At 40.1% G+C, this 17,635-nt stretch overlaps 1 protein-coding gene across 2 annotated transcripts in view; it reads left to right on the forward strand.

Moving 5' to 3' along the window:
* Positions 1–17,635, forward strand: part of LOC146331006 (receptor-type tyrosine-protein phosphatase gamma-like) — a 660,966-nt gene that overhangs the window by 119,482 nt on the left and 523,849 nt on the right. For both annotated transcript variants that reach the window (XM_084725921.1, XM_084725912.1), the window contains exon 2: positions 2,529–2,645. In XM_084725921.1, coding sequence (XP_084582047.1) covers positions 2,529–2,645 — 117 coding nt within the window. The remainder of the gene's footprint in view (positions 1–2,528; positions 2,646–17,635) is intronic.

Consider the following 17,635-nt stretch of genomic DNA (forward strand, 5'->3'; position numbering starts at 1 on the left):
ACAGGATATAAACGTTGAAGATGTTCTCTTCAGCTCAGTTGTGACCTCTCATCAGTTAGCATTTAGAGGCTTCTATCTGCATGAGCAGGATTTTCTTTTTTTTTATTTCAGAACATTTTTATGTAAAAGGGGCCTGATAAAGTTACATCCAGTTGCAGCTTTTATTGCATCAACTTGTCAACCAAATTACAATGTTGCCTTTCTACTGATCATATCTCCCCAGAACAGGAATGGCTTGTCTTGTATCTGCTTATCTTAATCATTTGCAGGCAGACAGGAGCAACAAAAGGAAAGATGCATCAAAATACAGAGACAGAAATATGAGTGAGAGTGAATATAACAAAAGCACCAGCTTTGTGACAGTGTTGATCTTGTGTTACTTATAATTTAAAAGAAAAACATTGTACAAACTAATTTTGATGAGTTTTTCTTGAACAACATCATGGTCAGATTAACTTGTTGGGGCCCCAAGACACACATTTTCTGTTGGGCTGCCACTGACCATCCATTTCCACCCACATCCTTTTGTGAATTGTATATGTTCCCTTTAGCCTCACACAGTATACTGTTCTTGGCAGCTTCAGTGTACGCCCAGAGCCGAGAATAAAAAAAAATGGTTGCAGGTTTTCTAAAGAATAAAGTTATTGAAACAGAAACAAAAACAGCTAAAATTCAGGATGCCCTTGTTGATAAAGAACTTTAGTGGTGCAGAATCCTTTATAAAACTGCAATTAATAAAACTGAAAAAAACTGATTGACATGCATTGAACATGGGAGTCTTGGGGCCCTGTGTGTAATCCATGTTTACCACAAACCCCAGGTTCACTCAAAGAACTGTCTAAATTAGATACTGTGCATTCCATCTTTCAGTCTTATTTCACAAAATACTACACTATATCTGTAATGGCTTGGGTTCATTTTCTGGGGCGACACATTTGAAGTGGGGGATCCAAAAATCCTCCCTGTGGAAATTTTAAACATCCAATACTTAAATTCCTGCAATCTTCCATGCACAATTTTGTGTCTTTTTGCATCAATTAATGGTGATTATGATTATTTATGTTAAAAACAGCACAAAATTCACCAGATGCACACTGTAGGTATAAGCATGCCATTGACTGCTTGGTTTCAGGTGGCATTTCAGCATCCACTATCTATGTTTTCAAAGCCCACAGGAAACAACAACAACCTCTGACCTGCCACCTACATGCAGGTTATGACAAATGTTGTTGCAAGCTAGTTGCTAGCTAGCATGCTTTAATTATTAGCAGGCAACATTACCTTGAGATTAGTTAGCAAAGTAGCAAATGGCATTTCTAGAAGTCAACTCAAAAAACAAAACAAAACATTACCTTGTAGCATAACTCGCATCTTACTTGGTTTTGTGAACAAATGTCCTATATCAGACCTCCTCCTTTTCCCCTCTGGCTCCTCCATGGTTATTGACCATGTAGACACATATGTAGATGCCACAATTTCCTTTGGATCATAAGTTGATGTCAACGCCATTTTCATCCAGTCAAGACTGGCCTGTAAACAAATACATGTAAATGCAGGATCTTCCATTTTTCTAGGGAAAGAATACGCTACAAAGTTTACATTTCACAACTGATTTGACATGACCTAGGTGGCACAAGTTAGAATGTACTCTATTTAGATCATAAACCCTTGAATATAACATGACTGACTGAAATCTGTTGAGAAATGAAAACATTATAGTGCTTTTTACCCCCCCCCCAAAAAAAAACTGCAGCTCCCCAGTTCACATGTGTTCGCAGGTCAGCCTTGCCCAGTCCAACATGACGGCAACCTTGATGTATCACAGCAAGGAGACCAACTATGCAACTGTGACTATAAGTGTGACTATAACATTTGAGGTTGTATACTGCCATCATCTATGTTACTGACAGCATTGTTGCATTGCATTCTAGTGGTTCATCAAAAAAGAAGTCCTCTGCTACTTTCATGTTTTTATTGGGAGGGGACAAATGCATGTGTTCTAAATATTTATGTGTAGGTGTCCCCTGCGTCCCCTCCAAAAGATACACCTATGACTATCAAAACACTTTGAGCCTGTTCTTCAGAAGCACACCAATATTTTGAGCCTATATAAGAGAGGCAGAGCAGGTCCTCAACAACAGCCAAAGCTGACATTTATCTGTTTATTTCCCTCTGATGTTTTTGTCTGTACTCTTTATTATTTGAAGGTGTTTTTCTGATGCTGCTAAATCCTTTTAGTCTCACTTGTGATGCTGTTTTGTCTGAACTGGTTTTGAGGACTGAGGTTGTCCTTAGCAGGATGTGAGGTAGCCTGGTCTGTTTAAGTTCCAAAGCGTAGTTCTTCTTTGTTGTTGACCTTTGTTCCTATTGTGAATGTTATTATGAGGCAGCTTGCGTGGCAAGGCAGCTAAGGACACAGTTGGCTGTCATCCTGCCCAGCAGGTATCCAGGCAGGGCAGCAGAGTGCTGCTGGAGCTGTGCTGCTGTTTATGCTAACCCGGCTGTCCTCGTCTCCTCCTCCCCTACAGCGCTGACAGGAAGCCAAGCCGAGTCCCAAGCCCCTATCCAAGGCCTTCGCAGAGCCACGGCCGGCGGGACACGACACCGGAGAGCAGCCACCGAGGAGACCTACTGGGCCTACTCAGGTGAGTGCCTCTGTCTGTACTTCTGTCTCTGTGAGAGCCAGTCTCTCCAGTGTGGAAACTGTGGTGAGCCTTCAATTGTTCAAGCAGGGATTCAACTGCCTGACACTTTTCAGTAAGCTGCAAAATGACGAGAAAACTTGGTTGAAGGTTGATGGGTAAATTATTTTACATGGGAAGCTTGTGTGAGGCTCTTGACCGCCCAGAATGTTGTGATTGCTCCCCAGGTCACATACATAGTCAGTTTGGTGCAATAGCTGGTGTGTGCAGCAGAGGAACATTTATCTTCCACCTGTCTAGAGGTGGCTGAGGATTTCTGAGCCTTTCCTCTGATGTCAAAGAACTGGAACATTTCTGGTGTAGAGTTTCCAAACCTAAGAACAAGAAATGGATCAAGGAACCCACATACCCAAGAGAAAAACTCCAAAACAGTTTATTCGTGTGGTGAAAATGTCAAGAATGTGCAAAAATCTACAACATTTTTTGCCAAAGATTGTCATCATCAGTTCTGTTAACACAAAAGTAATGGCAGTAATTATATAATCTATGATAAGCAAAGGAAACGAGTCATCATGGACCCACAAGCCATCATCTAATGTCCCAACTGCAGAGAAAATTAGAGTATTTCACAGAGTCCTATATTAGAGTTATTTGCTGTTAATGAAAAGTCAATACTTCCACCATGTTTATCTGTTGTCTTGATAAAGGCAGGATAATGCTAAGGCTACATCAAATCCATCAGGATCCTGTGCAAGAATTTTAACCTAAACCATGTTTTTTTCCCCTTTTCCTTTTTGTCCCCAAATCTAACCGATCTTAACCACACATTATGTGTCACATTATAAAGCATCATACAGTGTGCTCAATGAAGGGACAATGCATACAGAGGTTTCTCTCACAAATACTGTTCCTAATAATTAAGAACAGTTGCTTCTATTGCCAGTTTTTCACCTCATTAAACTTAACACATTCTGCATTACATTAAAAATCTTTCACTAATCGTCTTTTCTTCAGAGGCTTTTAATGTGAAACACCTGCAGGATGTGTATTGTAGTGTAATGTCATGGATGGAAGCTTAATGTAACAATAACTACAAGAACAGAAAAGTAGAAGAAATTATTTCATTGTCTTGGTCATGCCTGCAATTGTTATCTTTCTTCCACACAGCTTCATAACATACCATGACCATTTTAGAAGTCAAGTGTTTTGCTTGGCTGATTTTGTTGATTTGCTTAGAATTTGTTGATTTGGTCATTTTCCTTGTTTTTTGTGCATCTTTAGGATCAGGAATTTGAACAGGGTGTTTTATTTTGAAAATCAACCTGCTACTCAATGTCGCTCCTGTTTCTGACTCAAGTGTTAACCACCAACGGTGGAGCGGGTGGATGATGTACTGTGAGCTGGCCTTAGTCTGCACACAGTGTCTCATATTACAACTAAACAGTTACTAAAACATGTTTCTGAAAGCAATTTGGGTGAGAAATATAGAAGTATAGAAAACAGATTCATATTTGATCAGCAGTGCCAAGTTTGACAGCTTGATATGAGTTTCAGGAGGCTCAGCTGGAAACCGGAAACACAATGATGGCCACCTGGTCGTGATCACGTCGCAATCTCTCTCGTATTACAATTTAACAGTCACTGAAAAATGTTTCTAAAAACATCTGAGGCAAAAAATAGTTTGACAGTTTTCTGACCTTGTCAACTGACTCACTGAGAATGTCTTGTCAATCACATGGTAGCTAGTGGTGGATAGTGTAAATGGTATAGAAAGTATACTGATATGATTGTGCCCTATAGTATGAATTTTGACTATACCGCAATATTATTAAAGATTAAAGATTTATTTCACTTATGTGAAATATGTGTGGTGATAAGAGCGCAGTTATAGCAGCCATGCAGTAGTGACGGGAATTCCAGCTCTTTGGTTCTTTTGGCTCGGTTCACTAAAAAGAGCTGGTTCTTTCGGCTCCCAAGTGGCTCCTCAGATTTTTTGTTGCTTAAATTAATTTATTACCAAAAATAATGTAAAATTATGTGCAAAATGAATTACTAATGTAAAAAACATACATTGTATCAAATGTTTATTATTTATATGGCTACTCAACATGGAGCAGAGTGCTACAAAATTCAGCAGAGTGCTTAATTTTGACAACAAACACCACATATTGTATAAAATACAAATTTTCTGTGTACTTTTAACGCTGGATATATCAGTCTTCTGTTGTGCAATGAAATTTTAATCTTAGTTTGTGTGTGGCAGATAAAAGAACAGATGTTACATGTGTCAGAAGGAGGATCTCTTCTATTTTAACTTCAATCAGCGATCAAGAACGCACTTTATTTCTTCAGCTATGAACGTGGTCTGCAGACTACAGGACTACGGGTGATCTAACAGGATGTTAGTGTCTCTTCCTCTATTCTCTCTTAAGTTTGTTGAAAACTGTCCGACTTGACTGTAGATTTTCGTCTCCACCTCCTGCTGCGGCCGCCTGATCTCATCTACTTTCCAGGCGAAGCGCAGTTCATCTCGAATGGGCCTATTTTCTCACCTTTCCAGCGTGTTGTCTCTCTCTGCAGCGCATGTTCTCTCTCTCGTCTCCCTCCCTCCTGTTCATGTGCTCACTGTTTTGTGTGTGTCTATACCCCCCCCCCCCCCCCCCCCCACAGTGTGGACATACACACCACCACACATCTTGACCAATCACGTGCGGCTTTAACAGAAAAAAGAGGCGAAAAAAACAAATCAGCTCGCAATCAAGAGCCGGTTCCCGTCGTTCACTTCAAACAGCCGGCTCTAGACCTGGATCATTCGTGAATGACACATCACTACCATGCAGATCCATACCAGTGTTTCACAACTGAAGAAGCACTTTCATTGCAATGTTAAGGGGATATTTCACCCTTACGCCTACTACTCACCCTTATGCTGATTAAGGGTCGAGTTTATTTTGTTAGTCCGAAAAACACTGCTGGAGTTTCACAAGACAACAGTGTTTCAGAATAACCCAAACAATACAACTGTATCGTGACCAGTTATGAAACATAAAAAAACAACTGAAAAAAAGCAAAAACAAAACATAAATGCCTCCATGCTGCTTGTCTGGCATAATCCAAGTCTCCTAAAGTCCTGACATGCTGTTTGCACACTGTCACACCACAATTTTTAGTTAACTTGGCATGTTGGGGCTTTAGGAGACTTGGATTACACCAGACGAGCAGTATGAAGGCATTTTATGTTTTTATTCTGTTGTTTTTTACGTTTGAAAACTGGTCACCGTTCACTTCCATTGTTTGTGAGATTCTGCAATGCTGTTTTCCTGTGGAACTCCAGTGTTGTCTTGCGGACTAAAAGTTAAACCTGCTTTATGGTCTATTTTACTCTTAAATGGGACCATAATTTACAAACTGAACATCATGGTGTATTGAGGAAGTCTTGAAACTAGTGATTTAACCTCATTAGGAAACTAATGATATGAATGTTTACTGAGCTCATAGTGATAAGTTGGGTCATTTTCTCATAAGATTCCATACAATCAGACTGGAGTCGCCCCCTGCTGGCCACTAAACAGAATGGTGGTTTAAAGCACTTCCACTTTGGCGTCACTTTTCAGATTGAGAGGCTCTGTCCAGTATTTAATAAAGAGTCTATGGTCTCATCCAGCTTCATGCAGCTTAGCGCAGCTTCCAGCAAAATTAAACTAGGTGCTTATTTGACATGGAGCTGCTTCTGGGGCGCTTCTGGTAGAATCACAAGCCTCAGGAATGGCCATGATCAGCTCCCACAGCTGTGTCGCAGCTGGAATGCATCGCTGCCATGCCCGGTGGTATCAACACTTTATTAAAGACTCAACCATTATTGAGCACCGGATTTTATTTTATAATATCCAGTAGGTTTAAAGCCTCCTGATTTTGACAGTGGGTTAGATGTTACAGGTTTCAGTAAGTGAAGGCTTCACAAGTACAGTAAGACAAAGTTGTGTGATTTAGAGCATGCTGCGTGTGTCGGTGTGTGTGTGTGTTTTAGAGTGAAAGCAGTTATATGCCACTGTCAATGCAATATGTTTGCCTTCCTCTTTCAGTCTCTCTCCCTGCGTCTTTTTCTTCCTCTCTTCACTGCTCTCCTCCTCATCTCTCCTCAGTGCTCCTCTGGCCTTGGGGCGTCTCCGGGCCCTTTTTTTTATTTTACCAGTGCATCAGAAAAGAAAAAAGGCACTTCCGCTGTCCCTTTAGAGCCTTTAGTTTTTCAGAGGGGCAGCATTAATCTTTCACCATGCAAGCGACGCGAGCCCCGGGCCACAAATGATCTTTTAGTTTATTTATTTCAATATTTCCGCTGGCTCGTCTAACCCTAATTGGTCGCCCGTCGTGCCTGCGAGAGCGCAGGAGCTTATGGGTAAAAACGGAGCCAGTGACAGTTTCACTTAGTGTTGCTGCTGCTGATGTTAAGATCTACCGATGCTCTCCTGCTGTCCCCCCACACATGTTTGATCGTGGCTCTTACATAAGATGCTGATGTAATGGTGGGCAGGATCCAGGCAAGAGAGGAAAACAATGGAGAAATGGCAGGCTGACATACTGGTGGATATTTTATTTTTATGTCACTGTAAAGGCTACAGGGAGTAGAAGTTCTGTAAAATTCAGTTTTTCCCCTACGTGGGTCTTATTGGCCAGTATTACATAAGGTTAGCACAAGACTGTACTCATCATTGTCATCGTGGAGACTGTGGACAAAAACATACATGTTAAAACAGTTTTACAAGTTGTTAAATGGATGCATTTATATGCATTTGTGTAGTCCTCTCAATACTCAAAGATTTACAACAATACTGCCATGCAAGGTGCCTCTGCTCCTCAGAAACCAACCATTCACACACCAATGGCCCTGCCCTCAGGGGCAATTTGGTGTTCAGTATCTTGCCCAAGGATACTTTGACATACAGACTAGAGGGAGCATGACCGCTGATCTTCCGATGAGTGGATGGCCCGCACTACCCCTGAGCAACAGCCACCCAACAGATCCACAGTTCAACACAGTAGTCTTAGGAGGCAGAAATAATTTTGTTGACATTAGGACTTCTAACATTACCTTTGTCAGTATTGTCTTAGTAGTTTCTTTGGCTTCAACACTCATTTAACCTGTTCAACTTGCTGAAATTAGTCTTTCAGAAGATGTAGAGGGCTCAGTTTTAAAGCTAGAGTGAAGATACAACAGACATGAAACTAGATGACCAAGGGGGTCTGTTGGAACCAAATGGAGATGTTCCAATAGAATTATTTCCTTCCCACTACTGATTCTAACGTATAAAATTCCACAGTAATAAATTATGTCGTATTGCATTGGTGCATAGACACAGGTGCTCGTCGATACCATTACCATCTTATTAGGCATCATCTGTGGCATTTTCTGACGCTGGCATCAGTATCAGAACAACCCTAGTGTGAAGCTTGTCTGCTAGCTTGTCGGGAAGAGCTAAATGGTGCTCCAAAGTTAGGCAAAATTTTGGTGAGGGAAAAACTGGCAAAATGGGTCCCTTGATCACTCAACTCAAGATATCTGAATGAAAATGGGTTCTATGGGTACAGACAGACCCACTTCAGGATAATCCCACGCAATCTGGGAGAAAAACATGGGGTCTTTTTTGGACACAGTATAAATGTGTTATGTTTGTCTATTCTATTCTCTAGTAGAGATTAGAGCTGAGACTGAAAGCAGTTTTATTATAGTGAGGGCTATAAACTAGAGATCTGGAGCATTCAGAGGATGGATGAGTTTCTAGGTATACTGACAATAACACATAAGAGTTCGCCCTCCAATCAAAGTAAAATGCAGTTCTTACAGAAATCTCCAAAAGTGTTTGTTTCCAAATCACACCATGGACCTGGTGTTCCTCAAAGTCTTGGTGTCTGAATGTGGTACTTCGGAGAGGTTTTGGACTATTTTTCATCAATTCTTCAGTTGTCAAAAATGGTGAAGTTAAATCTGTACACCGAATGGTATCAATCCAAAAACTACTGCACCAACTTATGAGTCATAACAGAGCGTGGGAACGGCCATCGTATTACTTCAGTCATAAGCCATTAAACTAAACTTTCAAAATTTGAATGAAATCCTAACCAAAACACAATGTTGAATACAGATTTATTACTAGAAAAACTTGCACACAGTGCTGAGCTGCATCTGAAATGAGGCTTTGGTAAAGATTCACTGAAGCTAATTGTATCTATGATTCTTCCATCAAAAGTCCTTTACATTTCCAGTCATTTACATTGCAGCACTGTTTTCCATTATAGATGTTCTCTTCCCTCTGATGACTTCTCCAAAGTTTCCAAAACTTCCGTCTGTCCTAATTAGCTTGCTCTAATCGCATCCTCCAGAGGTCTGACAAACTCCAATCAGGACCTCAGCGGGCCATGGCTGTTCTGCCCTCTGCCTGATCAGAATAGCAGATTATAACCAAGCACAATACTGACAAATCAAGAGTTATCTGGGGACGGCTCTATACATCCAGAACGAGAGACAGAGACAAAAAGTCAGAACAAGACAGAGGGATGGGAGATTCACACAGCCATCCAGCACCTGTACTTTACCATCACTGTGGGAGCACAGTTAATTTGTGATGTATGTGTGACTCGTATATCAAGTAGCACCCTCACTTTTACATTTTTGTTTCTTCAGAAAACAATTAGGTGACATATTAAAAAAATAAAAACATTCTTAAACATTTTGTAAAAAGGCCTATGACATAGAAAAGTACCATCATCAATTTCCAGAAAATATAACAATTTTATTCAAGGTGATCTGTATTGCATGCTACAGCAAAATCACAGCCCTGCACAAAGAAGTCATGCTTAGGTTTAGAGACATCAACTAGGTGGAATCTCAGGGACAAACATCCAATGCTTCCAAGATGACGGCATAGCGAGAGGGCGATATGTCGGGAGCTCCGTACCCTTTGGAGTAGTTTTAGGCTTTATTTATGTCCTTTAGGCTAATTTTATGTCCATTTGTTAGTTATATTTTGTTTTATCGTTATGATTACTGTTCTGTCTTTTACATAAGGGATAATGTAGAGCAAGTGGGTCACTATAGAGAAATAAACCATGACAGGGTGATGCAGGACTCAACGTGAAGCAGAGGGGTCTTTGATCACCCTGTCAGGGTGATACTCGCTCACATTATCCTGCTTACTACATGGCTATTTACTAAAGAAATCAAAAATTTGACAGAAAATGTTGATTTAAATATGATTTTAATGATTAAGAAAAGATTTCATTGCTTCCGCTTGAAAAAATTAGTCCATTATGTTGGAGCATTACAGCCAAAGTTTGTCACACAATAGTACTTGTATAACTAGAATCAGAATCACTTAATGAACAGAGTACACATGAATTTGATTTTGTGATGCAGTGCAGTGGAACAGGAAAAATAAAAAGTTGAAAGAGACTAGCTTAAAAGCTTAAAAAGTTCAAGTTAAATACAAGAATTATATCCAAATAAGAATGCTATTCAAATTGAAAATAAAAGATAGGAGTAATAAGGTACAGTATGAGTTAAGAATAAGAGGTATAGAACTAGTTAAGAGAAATAAGTATACCGCACTCTGCTACAAATTCTAATGACATTATGGGGTGCTGTATCTACAGGTGGGAAGATTAATGATAATTACATATGTAACCAGTGTGACAAGAAACATTCGGAATCTTGAACATCTTGAATCCCTGAACTAAAAAACGATAAAACATTCAACAATTTAAATCTTCGGGGTCAATCTTGGATGAATTAGACAAAAATGGCATGGTGTTTTATTACCTACTGCAACAAAGAAAAACTATGTTGAAAGAATTAAAACTAATGACCATTATTTAAACCTATAGTATTGTTAAATTATTCAGGAAACTCTTTATTAAAGGATTTTGTGACATCCTTAAAAGAAAACTACACATACTGATCAGCCACAACATTAGCACTGACAGCTAAAGTAAATAACTTTAAAGTAAATAACTTATCTTGTTACAATGGGTGGGATATATTAGGCAGTGATTGAACAATCAGTTCATGTTGATGTGTTGGAAGTAGAAAAAATGGGCAGTGTGAGGATCCAAGCGACGATCCAGACTGTGTTTGCTAGATGACTGAGTCAGACAATCTCCAAAACAGTGGGATGCTCCTGGTATGCAGTGATTTGTACCTTGCAAAAGTGGTCCCAGGAAGGACAACTGATGAACCAGTTACAGTCATAGACACCCACACCACACCCAAAGAAGATGGTCTAGTGTTGACGTGGCCTCCAAATTCCTCAGATCTCCATCTGATCAAGCATCTGTAAGATGTGCTGGAACAACGAGTCTGATCCATTGAGGCTCCACCTCACAACTTACAGGACTTAAAGGATCTTTTGCTAACGTCTTGGTCTCAGATACCACAGGACACATTCAGATCTGTGGATTTTGTTGGCTAAAATTATGACTCTTGTTAGCAGAGTTCATAAGCATAGCTGGCTAATGGAGGTTAATGCTTAAACTCCTCGAGTCTGCTGAGACATCGATCTCCAGCAGACTTTTTAATGTTTCTGTTTGACACATACAAGAACCATTTAAAAGGGTCTGAAATATGTAAAGTTACTTAATAGCTGCATATGTGATACAGCTAAAGTTAATGCTAAAAGACTGAGGCTGAAGCTAACTTCAATCTCAGCAGACACTGGTTGGATGGTGAAATACAACACATATATGTATGATGGACAACAAGGAAAAAGAAACGCAGGGACTCGATTACTGCAGCAGACCTCGAGACGGTCACCCAGCCAGATTGGGATCGCCTAAGGAAGAGAGCCAGGATAAGAGCTAAGCTAGCACAGCTTAGACCCATGAATGTGAGCCAGAGAGAGCTCATGTCCTCCTCCTCCTCAAACCCCCCACATGACAAATGCAAATGGAACTGCTGGGGAATAAGCCGTGAGTTTGGCAAATGCAGTGGTATCTAACACCAGTTTGGCTGGAGGCAACGTACCTGATAAAGAAAGTTTAACCCATTGCTCACACGTGTGGTCATGTGATTTACATTTTTGGAAGAGCAGAAAAAAGATGCAGCCGTCCGAACTCATGAGACACAGAGTATTGCTCCTGTTAGGGCCCCATGCACACAGATTAAACATGTAGAGAAATGCAAAGCCTGACAGGCCTGTGGAGCACTATGTATGGTCGCTCATTTATGATTGGACAAGAGCAACTTAGCGATGGGTCAGTTACAATCGTGCAAGTGCAGATAACCTAAATACTGTCCAATGCTGAATTTTCGACAACTGATACCAATGCACAATGTGGGGTTCAATATAGAACTTACCTTAGAGCCTAGATTCTCAAACTGTTGTAATTGTACCTCTGGTGGTGGTGGTCCCTTAGTGGTACACAGAAGAAAGTCAGCATTTTTTAAAAATGTTTTTAAAACACAATACAATCAAAATACTACAAATTTTCAAATGAAAATACATACACCATGACACTACTGAAATATTACTTAAAATAAATTGTCTTTCCTAAATTTGTGTTTCCGTATCAGCCTGTTATGTAGCAATGATTATGCACATAGTGCATACATATATCATTCATGATTACTGGTAGTTATGAGCTAAACTGTGATGGCAGACAGTAAGCAGATATAAAGTGAAGAGACTGAAAATAAATGCCTCAAAAACAATGCAACAGTGGTCAGTGTTCTTGGCTACTGGCTATTTAAGAAGCACTAGTGAACTGGTGACAGGCCCAAACACTGCAAAACAGTAAGGTGGTACTTGGAGCGTTTAATATTTTCTGAGTGATACAGAGTGTAAAAAATTACAGAAACGCTGCCTTAAAGCAAACAGTGACTTGTATGTCGAAGTGTTATTTTCTATGGGTCAGTCTGACATTGAATTACAGAAATTCCAGGCTTGGCTAGCCTTGAATCTGGACTACCAGCATCAAAGGCTAATTATATGAGTTGCTAATTCATATTCAAGTACACAATTTTCTCATATAGAAATTATAACACTAATGAAGATTTATACTGTCATTTACTAATTGTTATTGATATGAAGTTATGGTGCAATCAGGTGACATTGTGATCAGATGAATCAAAATTATTATTACTTGAATATAATTCTAATTACATTAACTGGAAGTCATTATGAGGCTGAGTCTCACAGTTTAACTGCACACATTAACCTCATTCAAGCTCCACTGGCCAAGCCTTTTCTTAAGATATGCAATATAAACCATATAATATACCATACCACCCTTACTGTGATATATGTTACCCATTCCACATAATTACAAGTGCTTTGCCGTATAATTTTAGGAGGTCGTCTTTTGCAGCGGGCTGACTGTGACATGCAGAGGTCAAATTGATTACTGCTGGACAATTGAAACACCAGTATGCCTTTTTCCAAAGACTATTTCGTTTTTCTATTCACAATATGATCCACATGTTGGTATTAACAATCCCCTGCCCCCATCTGATACCACTGATATACACACACACACACACACACACACACACACACACACACACACACACACACACACACACACACACACACACACACACACACACGCACTTGACTGGAAATTAATTTTCAGGCCTGCACAATGTCAAGGCTCACTATCAACGGGAGAGGCGAACCTAATTTGCGTGCTCCTTGTCGAGCTGTTTTACCATTCAACACCAGCCACCATCAGAGAGCTCTCAGGCCTTTGTGCTGCAGCCTTGAAGTGGGTAAATGAAGATGGAAATTGATGATATGTTGTACAGTCATTTTACTCACGAGGGAAAGCAATTTAGCCTGACAGTAAGTGGTGTTGTCTTTCTTTTTTTAACATCTGAAAATTGAAATTCCTATGTCAGAACATTAAAGTCACAAATTAGAAAAAAAAAAAGCTAAAGCATTGTTTGACCGGTACTACCATATTTTGATGCACATAGTGTCAAATAAAATAGTGTAAAATATTTGTGAGACTTGCCTTCTTTGTCTCAGTATTTTTAGGTTTAAAGAAATGTATGTACATACTGATTTGAGTATTCAAAGTTTAGTTTAACTCAAAGACTGACAGAAAGGGACCTGCAAGCATAACTCAATTTAAAAAGTAAAATAGGCCCAAGTGCCTTCAAAATCAGACATGTATGGACAGCTGACCCACAAGTGCTTCTGTTCACACTATATTGGGTTTCTAGGACAAGCAACAACCTCCAGGGCTGAAAAAGTGCTGTCCCTCAAATGGCCACTTGAAGCTGGATCCAAAAGTTACTCAATCCACATAGAGCGCCGTATCAAAAGGGCCAACTTATCAGCCAAAATGAACATTTTTACAGCTTGGTACAAAAAACGATTTTGGTCTCTATTGAGAGCCAAAGTCATACCCTTTCCCATGGACCACCATGGGACCTAACTTAAGAAAAAATATGAGCTGTAAAAATGGAAATTTAGCACAGTATTTACAAGCAAACAAAAGCGCAGACTAAACATAAAGTAAACACACAGGTTGAAACATCCCTGTCAAAAGATATGGAGCTGCAACATCCTAAAGCCAAACATTGCTGAGATCTCTCACTGTTGCCATGGGGGTTGCTAGGGAAATGGCAAAGCCCATTCCCAGAAGCTCAGAAGGGTCAGCTGGGCTGCCTGACCCATCTGAGTCATCTGCCTCAAGGCATCAATGGTATGTGCTTTAATATAGCCAACAGACCGTCTGTGGTATGTGCATTCCTATGGCAACACAAGATGCATCAACAAGATGTTTTCAAAGGAAGTGTGGCAGAGGAAATACCTGGAATGTTTCTATGATGCAGCAAAGCACTTCAGTGTGATGCTACTGCTAGATAGCAGAGAAGAAGAAACTGCAGGCATTAAGTCATGTTTCAGGAATCACTTTTCCATGAATTGATTGATCCTGATTTCCATGCGCTGTTAATGCAAGTTAACAGCACTTAAGAACAGCAAGTTTCCATTGTGTCAGTGGTGAGAGAAATTATTTTTCAATCCAGTTCGAGTTGTCCCACAAATTACACATATAATGTTTCTCAGTTTAAAACTTAATTTTACAAGTCAAGAAAGTTACAACAATATAGTCGCACATCAAGGGGTCCAACTTGTTATTTTAAGTTACATATTGTCTACTCATAATGTTCTGCATAATTAAGGGCATGGCCACTTTGTGTGACAGAGGGGTGCTGCCACAGATGGCTAGCCGCTAGGTAGCCGCATAATTTTTCCACCTAAGCTCCACCCACACTCCAGTTAGTGGAATCAGGCACTGCCAAGATGGTGACAGCTGTAGCCACCATACATGGAATAATGATGGAATTTATGTCTAAGTGTGTCATATTTAGGGTGATTCATTGGCAGAAACATAATATAATATTGATCAGTATGTTGTCATTAGTGTATGATCACCTGAAATTAAAGGACCAGTGTGTAATAATTACAGGAATTTATGTACATAAATGACATATATTATATATAAGTATGTTATTTATTCTTATCAATCAACGTAAACTCATAATCTATATGTTGCCGTCACTTTAGAAATAGCCATTTATAGTTACATACTGTTGGGTCGACTTACGGAGATCATCATCCTGCGCCGTCTACGGCAGCGCAGAGCGGACAAACTGCACTAACAGTGAGTCTTGAGAAGCCCATGGCGACCTTACGTAGACGCCGCATCGTAAACACGGAAGTAGACGGGGAGGATAGACGCCAGTGATTGCTGGCAGACCATTTAGCGTTGTGAACCTTGACTGGCACAGTTTTGACAAATGGAGGATCATACATACACTGTACCAGAACAAAAAGCAGCGGACAGTGAATCCCCATCATCCAAGAAGCGGAGATGCGAAGAAAGTAAACGCAAACATGACAGGAAACAGCAAAAACACGAATCAACATCGGCATAGCATTTACACGATGGAAATCGCTGATGGAGGACAAACGTTTTCACAGTGATGCCGAGGTTGCCTGTTTTCTGCTGGACAGGTAATTCATCCTACACACATAATTGTAGTTTGTTGTGAGACAGCTTTCGCTCGCCAATTTGTCTGCTGACAGCCACCGTACTCTTGGTGAGAGAGGGGCAGTGTCGGGGTAAATCCTCTTAGTTGCAATCTAAGGTTTGAACGCTAGATGCCACTGGAAATCACACACTTCTCCTTTAAGAACTGTTGTGTTTTTGTTACATTAGAAAGAGCCCTGTATATGTACAGAAGCTGCTATTGCACTGTCATGCAGCTACAGTAGCCCAAAATGGACAAACCAAACACTGGCTCCAGAGAGGGCCTTTCACAAGTTTCACAGCCACTAGAGTTTCTTGTACACACTTGGAATGGGAAGCTAATTAGGAGCCAAGCACTGAATGGTACCCTATTGGATTTGGTTGGATTCTTATTTTTTGTCTCTTCCAGTCTCATTTTTGAGGGGCTAATGTGCTCAATGGCTCATGAAACCAGACACACACATTAGTTGTGGTGAAAAATTTTGTCTGATATAGCTTTTGGTGGTGGGAGTGGTTAAATGGCTTGGCCATGCCCTCTAAACATCAACTGCTGTGTATGTTCCACCGAAATACACGAAAATCAGAACTCACATGCCCAAGATGCACAAAAAAAAAGTCTGTAGTGACCCACAGCCTGAACCCAACAGGAAGTCGGCCATTTTGAATTTAGTGGTCAACTCCTCCTACAGAATTCATTATAACTACTTCGAAATCAGTGTGTGCCATCTAGACTAGCTTGTGATCAAAAGTTATTAAAATATTTAGTTATTGTTGAAGGGCGTGGCTGTGGCATAGCGTTGAATTTTGATGTCTCACCATAAAATCCAAAATTACAATAACTCCACCCTGAGCATATCTACATGATAATATTCAGTCACAGCGCCACCTACTGGCAACAAAAAATGACATGTTTTGGGCTCTGAAGTGCTCCTCCTGGCAGGTTGACCACATCCAATTCAAATATAGTCAGAAAGACTTTCATAATACTATATTATGAAGGTTGTGATGTATGTGACAAATGGCTTGCCATGCCCTTTAAACAGCAGGCTAAACAATTTCACCATACTTTTTATTGATGTGATACAAAAGTAACAAAAAGGATTCAAATTGCATTACTATATTATTGTGATGCTTGGATTGGGTTACTTACTACATTTTTAACTGGTAATTAGTAACTTGGAATACCCCTCCCAAAAACCTGCAACTGGTACTGCAGAAAGAAAACAGCTCCTGCATGAAACTGGTCAAAGAAACTTTGATGTTAAACCTTTTTTTAACCACAAGTTGCCATTTAGTTCCATTATATTTGAGAGAAGACAGACATTTTCAAAACTCTGCAACAAATTGGATTTGGAGATGAATGTCAATTTAAACATTTTAACACCAGTACTTTTACCAGTTTTGCTTCATTTCTGTATACAGTTGGAGATGCAGGGAATATTTTGCTGCTCTGTACAAGTGGTGTCTTTAAAAAGAGTGCTAAATGTTTGATGACCACAGCCACACATGCTAACAGCCATGCTAACAGCTATGCTAACAGCCATGCTAACAATCACACATGCTAACAGCCATCCACACTCACACTCATTTCATCTGCAGTCACACACACTCAAACAATTCACATGACAGAGTTTGTTTGACATGAATCTTGTTACTTTGCTTGTATCCTCACTCTGTTTAAATGGAGTGAATACATTCTCACTCTGTGAGATATAAGCTCTTTTCTGTTATATTGTGTTTCCTTGTCTTTGACTTACTGTGGTTGTTGGGGGCGGTTCACTTCCTGGTTTAGCAAATGGTGTGTCTGAGGGGTGGGGCCTCTTAAATCTGAAAGCCAGCTCATCAGACCAAACCATGTGCTGCCAAGTCAGGGGGTGGGGGTTGGGCTTTAGTTTAGTTTAGTTTTTGCCTTGTATTAGCTGTAGTTGGCGTCCATCTTGTTTTCCCCTTGTGTGTTATTTGGT

Source organism: Lutjanus erythropterus, chromosome 2, assembly GCF_056507025.1.
Source record: "Lutjanus erythropterus isolate fLutEry1 chromosome 2, fLutEry1.hap2, whole genome shotgun sequence".
In the NCBI taxonomy this organism is placed as follows: domain Eukaryota; kingdom Metazoa; phylum Chordata; class Actinopteri; order Lutjaniformes; family Lutjanidae; genus Lutjanus; species Lutjanus erythropterus.